Below are 7,979 nucleotides of genomic sequence, written 5' to 3'. Positions count from 1 at the left end.
AGATATAGAGAAATTTGTGAGTTTGGATTTTTGGTCCGAAATGAAAAAAGTCGACCATACCCGGGTATGGACAAAATTTTCAGATTTGGGGTCAAACAATTTCCGATGATTTTATGGTTCCAAATGATACAGAACGGACTACTGAAGACATTTTATCAGTTGAGACTGGGTAAACAACCAAAATGTTTAGATTTATAGAGAAATTTGTGAGTTTGGATTTTGGTCCGAAATGAAAAAAGTCGACCATACCCGGGTATGGACAAAATTTTCAGATTTGGGGTCAAACAATTTCCGATGATTTTATGGTTCCAAATGATACAGAACGGACTACTGAAGACATTTTATCAGTTGAGACTGGGTAAACAACCAAAATTATTATATTTATAGAGAAATTTGTGAGTTTGGATTTTGGTCCGAAATGAAAAAAGTCGACCATACCCGGGTATGGACAAAATTTTCAGATTTGGGGTCAAACAATTTCCGATGATTTTATGGTTCCAAATGATACAGAACGGACTACTGAAGACATTTTATCAGTTGAGACTGGGTAAACAACCAAAATTATTAGATTTATAGAGAAATTTGTGAGTTTGGATTTTGGTCCGAAATGAAAAAAGTCGACCATACCCGGGTATGGACAAAATTTTCAGATTTGGGGTCAAACAATTTCCGATGATTTTATGGTTCCAAATGATACAGAACGGACTACTGAAGACATTTGATCAGTTGAGACTGGGTAAACAACCAAAATTATTAGATTTATAGAGAAATTTGTGAGTTTGGATTTTTGGTCCGAAATGAAAAAAGTCGACCATACCCGGGTATGGACAAAATTTTCAGATTTGGGGTCAAACAATTTCCGATGATTTTATGGTTCCAAATGATACAGAACGGACTACTGAAGACATTTTATCAGTTGAGACTGGGTAAACAACCAAAATTATTATATTTATAGAGAAATTTGTGAGTTTGGATTTTTGGTCCGAAATGAAAAAAGTCGACCATACCCGGGTATGGACAAAATTTTCAGATTTGGGGTCAAACAATTTCCGATGATTTTATGGTTCCAAATGATACAGAACGGACTACTGAAGACATTTGATCAGTTGAGACTGGGTAAACAACAGAAATTATTATATTTATAGAGAATTTTGTGAGTTTGGATTTTTGGTCCGAAATAAAAAAGTCGACCATACCCGGGTATGGACAAAATTTTCAGATTTGGGGTCAAACAATTTCCGATGATTTTATGGTTCCAAATGATACAGAACGGACTACTGAAGACATTTTATCAGTTGAGACTGGGTAAACAACCAAAATTATTATATTTATAGAGAAATTTGTGAGTTTGGATTTTTGGTCGAAATGAAAAAAGTCGACCATACCCGGGTATGGACAAAATTTTCAGATTTGGGGTCAAACAATTTCCGATGATTTTATGGTTCCAAATGATACAGAACAGACTACTGAAGACATTTGATCAGTTGAGACTGGGTAAACAACAGAAATTATTATATTTATAGAGAATTTTGTGAGTTTGGATTTTTGGTCCGAAATAAAAAAGTCGACCATACCCGGGTATGGACAAAATTTTCAGATTTGGGGTCAAACAATTTCCGATGATTTTATGGTTCCAAATGATACAGAACGGACTACTGAAGACATATGATCAGTTGAGACTGGGTAAACAACCAAAATGTACAGATTTATAGAGAAATTTGTGAGTTTGGATTTTTGGTCCGAAATGAAAAAAGTCAACCATACCCGGGTATGGACAAAATTTTCAGATTTGGGGTCAAACAATTTCCGATGATTTTATGGTTCCAAATGATACAGAACGGACTACTGAAAACATTTGATCAGTTGAGACTCGGTAAACAACAAAAATGTTTAGATTTATAGAGAATTTTGTGAGTTTGGAATTTGGTCCGAAATGAAAAAAGTCGATCATACCCGGGTATGGACAAAATTTTCAGATTTGGGGTCAAACAATTTCCGATGATTTTATGGTTCCAAATGATACAGAACGGACTACTGAAGACATTTTATCAGTTGAGACTGGGTAAACAACCAAAATTATTATATTTATAGAGAAATTTGTTAGTTTGGATTTTGGTCCGAAATGAAAAAAGTCGACCATACCCGGGTATGGACAAAATTTTCAGATTTGGGGTCAAACAATTTCCAATGATTTTATGGTTCCAAATGATACAGAACGGACTACTGAAGACATTTTATCAGTTGAGACTGGGTAAACAACCAAAATTATTATATTTATAGAGAAATTTGTGAGTTTGGATTTTTGGTCCGAAATGAAAAAAGTCGACCATACCCGGGTATGGACAAAATTTTCAGATTTGGGGTCAAACAATTTCCGATGATTTTATGGTTCCAAATGATACAAAACGGACTACTGAAGACATTTGGTCAGTTGAGACTGGGTAAACAACAACAATTATTAGATTCATAGAGAAATTTTTGAGTTTGGATTTTTGGTCCAAAATGAAAAAAGTTGACCATACCCGGGTATGGACAAAATTTTCAGATTTGGGATCAAACAATTTCCGATGATTTTATGGTTCCAAATGATACAAAACGGACTACTGAAGACATTTGGTCAGTTGAGACTGGGTAAACAACAACAATCATTAGATTTATAGAGAAATTTGTGAGTTTGGATTTTTGGTCCGAAATGAAAAAAGTCGACCATACCCGGGTATGGACAAAATTTTCAGATTTGGGGTCAAACAATTTCCGATGATTTTATGGTTCCAAATGATACAGAACGGACTACTGAAGACATTTTATCAGTTGAGACTGGGTAAACAACTAAAATTATTAGATTTATAGAGAAATTTGTGAGTTTGGATTTTTGGTCCGAAAAGAAAAAAGTCGACCATACCACAAGTTTTCAACTAGTGGTTTAAACCCGCCGAGGCCTGGTTCTTGATAATTTACCTCGACTTCGTCTCGGTAAAATTGTCAAGAACCAGGCCTCGTTGGGATTAAACCACTAGTTGAAAACCGATTCACCACACAGTGATTCCCCTATTTAAAAACCAATGATTTATGTATGAAAGATCAAATTCCCCAAAGGTTTTTAAAAGGATGAATTATCTCCTGTACATTTCAATAATGCAATCAGGAAGTAGGTACAACATCTAAAAGGTGAGTTGAATGTGTGAGATTTCGTTAAAGGTGGTGGACACTATTGGTAATTACTCAAAATAATGATTAGCATAAAACCTTACTTGGTAACAAGTAATGGGGAGAGGTTGATATTATAAATCATTGTGAGAAACAGCTCCATGTGAAGTAAAGTAGTTTTCGAGAAAGAAGTTACTTTCCACAAATTTGATTTCGAGACATCAGATTTAGAATTTGAGGTCTCAAAATCAAGCACATGAAAGCACACAACTTCGTGTGACAAGGGTGTTTTTTCTTTCATTATTATCTTGCAATTTCGACGACCAATTGAGTTCAAATTTTCACAGGTTTGTTATTTTGTGCATATGTTGAGATACACCATGGAGGTAGAATTGGATACACCAAGTGAGAAGACTGGTCTTTGACAATTACCTATAGTGTCCAGTGTCTTTAATACAGATTGTCTTAAATGTTGGTACAATTAAATTGCAAGTGTAACAGTCTTAAGTTTACGGGGCTAGTATTTCAACCTTGTATCTAGTACCAATTTAATTTCACATTTCAGTTCACACATTGTCAGAGTCATCTAAATGTTATTGTTGTGAAACAGTTTTGATGAGTGAAAGGGTGGGCAAACACATTACCGAAATCTCCTTTACAACAAAATGCTGAAAAGTGCTCATCTCTTAAAGGTTGACTCGCTGATAAGAGGAAGTTGTTAGGCACAAAGACCTGCGTATTATGAGAGAAAGTATGAGATCTATTGAGAATTTTGTAAGTTTGAGTTTATTGTAAAAAAAAAAAAAAAATATCTACCCATCAATTTCTGTCAGTTTGGGAATTTTTTCAGATTTGTGGTAAAAAATAATGTTAATAGTAATAATAATATGCCTTTGATATTTTGTCATGGGGCTCAGGAAAAAGTACTGACACACTAAGTATACAGAGCTGACACACATCCGTGTGTGGGTAAAAACCAAAATGGATAACTTTCCGTATGGCGCCACCACTTTTTCACAAATTTTTACAAAAAGAGGTAAATTAGATACTGTATTATTTCATATTGTACGAAAAAGTGGTGGCGCCATACGGAAACTTTTCCACCAAAATTAACATATAGGCCTAACACATTCAATCAATCAATCAACGTCGTACGCCACTGGCGCCTTGACGACTATGACTGCGCAACACCATTGAAGATTTTGCCGGCTGTTTCTTTGGAGGGATGGACGAGCGGGCCGCCGCCTCGTCAACCAGAGTGTCTGCTGTGGAGCCCGTCCAACGGCGTAGGCCATCTACCCAGCGAAACCGAGGCCTCCCTGGGGTCCATCGTGACCCGGTTGGCTGTCCGTTGACCAGAGTTGTGTGGTTCGTGTGGCGTTGGAAGTGACCAAGCCACGCCCATTGTTGATTCATCAGGGTGGCCTGTGTGAGTTGCCAACGGTCGCCAATTCTTTGCTCGAGTTCCTGGTTCGAGACAAAGTCGCTCCATATGATACCAAGCAGTTTCCTCCACATAGTTCTGCCAAACGCATCTATGGCTTTCCCACTGGTGACAGACACTGTCCATGTCGACGCGCCATACAACATCTTGGAGAGAATGAGAGCTCTCGCGAGATGGAGTTTGGTTTCAGTGCGGATGCGGGGTTTCTTGAGGTAAACGCAGGTGTTCAGGGCGCTTTTCGCTATGGCGATGCGACTGCGAATCTCGGTGGAGTCATCCATCGTAGTGTTGATGCTGCAGCCCAGATACTTGAAGTGGTAAGTCGATAACACATTGAAAACTTCTAATTTGAACACTTCCACCTTGGTTTCTTAAGTCGCTCATTGGACAAACATTTTGTGGTGTATTTACGTGGGGGGGAAATACTAAGTGTCAGAGTAGCCAAAGCACATAGCTGCCATCTTGAAAAGTATGGTTTATTCATATGACCTTTAACCTGTATACACACAAGACTGTGCACTGTGCACTATATAAATACGCTGTAAATAAGTAGTGCCACAGTGATACATTACACTTCCTCCTCACTAATTATGAAGTGATGAAAATGTTCAGCAGTTTACTTAACTATTTATAAAGTTCTGGAAAATAGTTTGTTGCACTCCTTATATCAGGATAGTAAGAATTCTTGTTTTGTTTTGCAATGGCATTTCCTTTGTTTTCTTTTTAACATAACACTGAACTATATAACTATCAACTCTAACTTGGAGTAAATATTTTTAAAACAAACATGAGTAATAAATCAACTGTTTCACTTCACTTTGCTTTGTTTCTGTTCTTAAGACTACAGATTGAGTTTATCTGGAGGTTTGCGTTGGCGTTATGGATAGCGATGTTCACGCACTGGGGAACTAACTGGCACTAGAGTTTTAGGGTTTTGTGTCTCTTCATCAATAGAGGGTTGCGCGACTGTTGATGTAGTTGTCGCTATCTCTGGTGCTAGTTCCTGCGGTTTATCAATGTCAGGGGTAACACCTGTATCAGAATCCAAAATCTGGTCGATATGTCTGCGCCAAATCATATCTGGCCCTACGCGCACTTCATACGACAGGGGACCGTTTTGAGAATGCACAACACCAAGAATCCACTTTTCTCTGCCTCGATAATCGCGAACTGAGACTGTCTGTCCAACGTGAAGCTCTCGTGTTGTACTAGCGGATTTATGTGCAACTGTCTGGTCCATTTGTTTGTCACTAACACGGCGGCGAATGTCCGGTTTCAAAATATCCAAGCGAGATCTAAGCTGTCGCTTCATGAATAGCATAGCAGGCGATTGTCCCGTAGTACTGTGAGGTGCACTTCTGTAAGCAAGAAGAAAGTTAGCAAGTTTCGCTGCGCTGATCCTTTCTCCCCCGCCATTGATTTGAGAGCTTGTTTAAAAGTTTGCACAAAGCGCTCAGCCAGCCCATTGGTTGCTGGATGATACGGAGCAGATCGGATGTGTTTGATTCCATTGCTCTTGAGAAAGATTTGGAATTCCTCAGATGTGAACTGGGGCCCATTATCACTAACAAGCTGTTCGGGAACTCCATTGCGTGAGAAAATGTCACGAAGAATTTCAATGGTCTGAGTTGTGTTCGACGATTTGGTACACACAACCTCTGGCCATTTTGAGTGTGCATCCACGACCACTAGGTACATTTGTCCAAGGAACGGTCCGGCATAATCAATATGGATGCGTTGCCATGGGGTTGTTGGCCATTCCCATGTATGGAGTGGTGCTGAAGTTGGATTACGCTGAACTCTTTGGCATCCAGAGCATCCTTTGGCAATTTGTTCAATATCATGATCAATCCCAGGCCACCAAGCATAGCCTCGTGTGAGTGTTTTCATTTTCACAACACCGAGGTGCCCTGAATGTAATTCGTCAAGGACTTTCTTGCGTAGCTTGGACGGAATTACGACGCGTAGTCCCCACATAAGGCATCCCTCATGTACAGAGAGTTCATTTCTGCGTGTATAAAATGGTGCGAGGACAGAGTCGTGAGTGTGAGGCCACCCTTTCATGGTATACTCACGAGCCTGGGCGGCTGGTAAATCATATGCTGTCTCTCGAGCTACTTGTGAAGATGTCACTGGCAAAATTTCGAGTTGTGAGACACAGAGAAGATTATCTGGGTCACTGTAATCATTAGTGACCACTGGCAATGGTAATCTCGACAGTCCATCGGCATTACAATGTGTCGTTGTATTTTTGTATTCGATGTCGTAGTCATGACTCCCAAGAAATATTGCGTATCTCACCAATCGTGATGCGGAAGTCGCAGGAATGCTCTTTGCAGGGTTGAATATGGATGTGAGCGGTTGATGGTCTGTAACCAGCGTGAATTTCCTTCCATAAAGATAGTTATGGAATTTTTTAACACCCCATATCAGTGCTAAGGCTTCCTTATCAATCTGTGAATAGTTACGTTCTGCCGAAGATAGTGTGCGTGATGCGTATGCGATTGGTCGCTCAGATCCATCTTGCATAACGTGAGACATCACGGCACCCAACCCATATGGTGAGGCATCACAAGCTAACTTCACCTGTAGATCTGGGTTGTAATGTGTCAAAACTTCCTTAGAAGTAATCAGAGTTTTGGCCTTGTTGAATGCATTCTCACAGTCTGCAGTCCAAACCCATGGTTTATTTTTCTCAAGCAGTCTGTTGAGTGGGTGCAGTATAGTGGCCAAATTCAGTAGAAAACGATGGTAGTAATTTATGAGCCCAAGGAATGAGCGCATTTGGCTTACATTGGTAGGCTTTGGTGCATTGTTCACTGCGTTGACTTTGTCCTGATGTAGACCCTCAGCATCAATCTCATGCCCACAGAAGACAACGCGTTTCTTGAAGAACTCACACTTTGAATTGTTGAGTTTTAATCCGCGGTCATCAAGAACATTGAGTACTCGCTCAAGGTTGTGAAGGTGCTCTCTGTCATCACGACCTGTCACAATCATGTCGTCAAGTACGCACTGCACACCCGGAATTCCTTGGAGGATTTGTTCCATAGTACGTTGCCATATGGCTGGGGCGGATGCTACTCCAAATGCAAGGCGATGCATCTGAAAAAGTCCCTTATGTGTGTTGATAGTCAACAATTTACTTGACTGATCCTCCATAACCATGTGTAGATACGCTTGAGTCAAATCAAGCTTGCTAAATTTTTGTCCTCCTGCGAGTGTTGCAAATACATCTTCAATTTTGGGCAAAGGGTAATGGTCAATCTTAAGGTTTGCATTGACTGTAACCTTGAAATCACCGCAAATCCGAACTCATGTCACACTTAGAATTTACATTGTTGATATTGACTCTTCCAATGAAGATTTCATCATCCTCCTGTTCATC

At 39.5% G+C, this 7,979-nt stretch overlaps 1 protein-coding gene across 1 annotated transcript; it reads right to left on the bottom strand.

The window, feature by feature from the left end:
* Nucleotides 1-5,899: 5,899 nt before the first annotated feature.
* On the bottom strand, nt 5,900-7,759 carry LOC117306666 (uncharacterized protein K02A2.6-like). The gene has a single exon (XM_033791151.1). It carries the CDS (start codon nt 7,757-7,759, stop codon nt 5,900-5,902), a length of 1,860 nt encoding a protein of 619 aa, XP_033647042.1.
* Nucleotides 7,760-7,979: the final 220 nt, after the last annotated feature.

This window comes from Asterias rubens, unplaced genomic scaffold (genome assembly GCF_902459465.1).
Source record: "Asterias rubens unplaced genomic scaffold, eAstRub1.3, whole genome shotgun sequence".
NCBI classification, from domain to species: Eukaryota; Metazoa; Echinodermata; class Asteroidea; order Forcipulatida; family Asteriidae; genus Asterias; species Asterias rubens.
This window is presented reverse-complemented; position numbering and strand designations above follow the sequence as displayed.

Bases quoted from the DNA above. Each gene is read 5' to 3' on its own strand.
- LOC117306666 (XM_033791151.1), bottom strand. From the start codon at position 7,759: ATGGTTATGGAGGATCAGTCAAGTAAATTGTTGACTATCAACACACAT.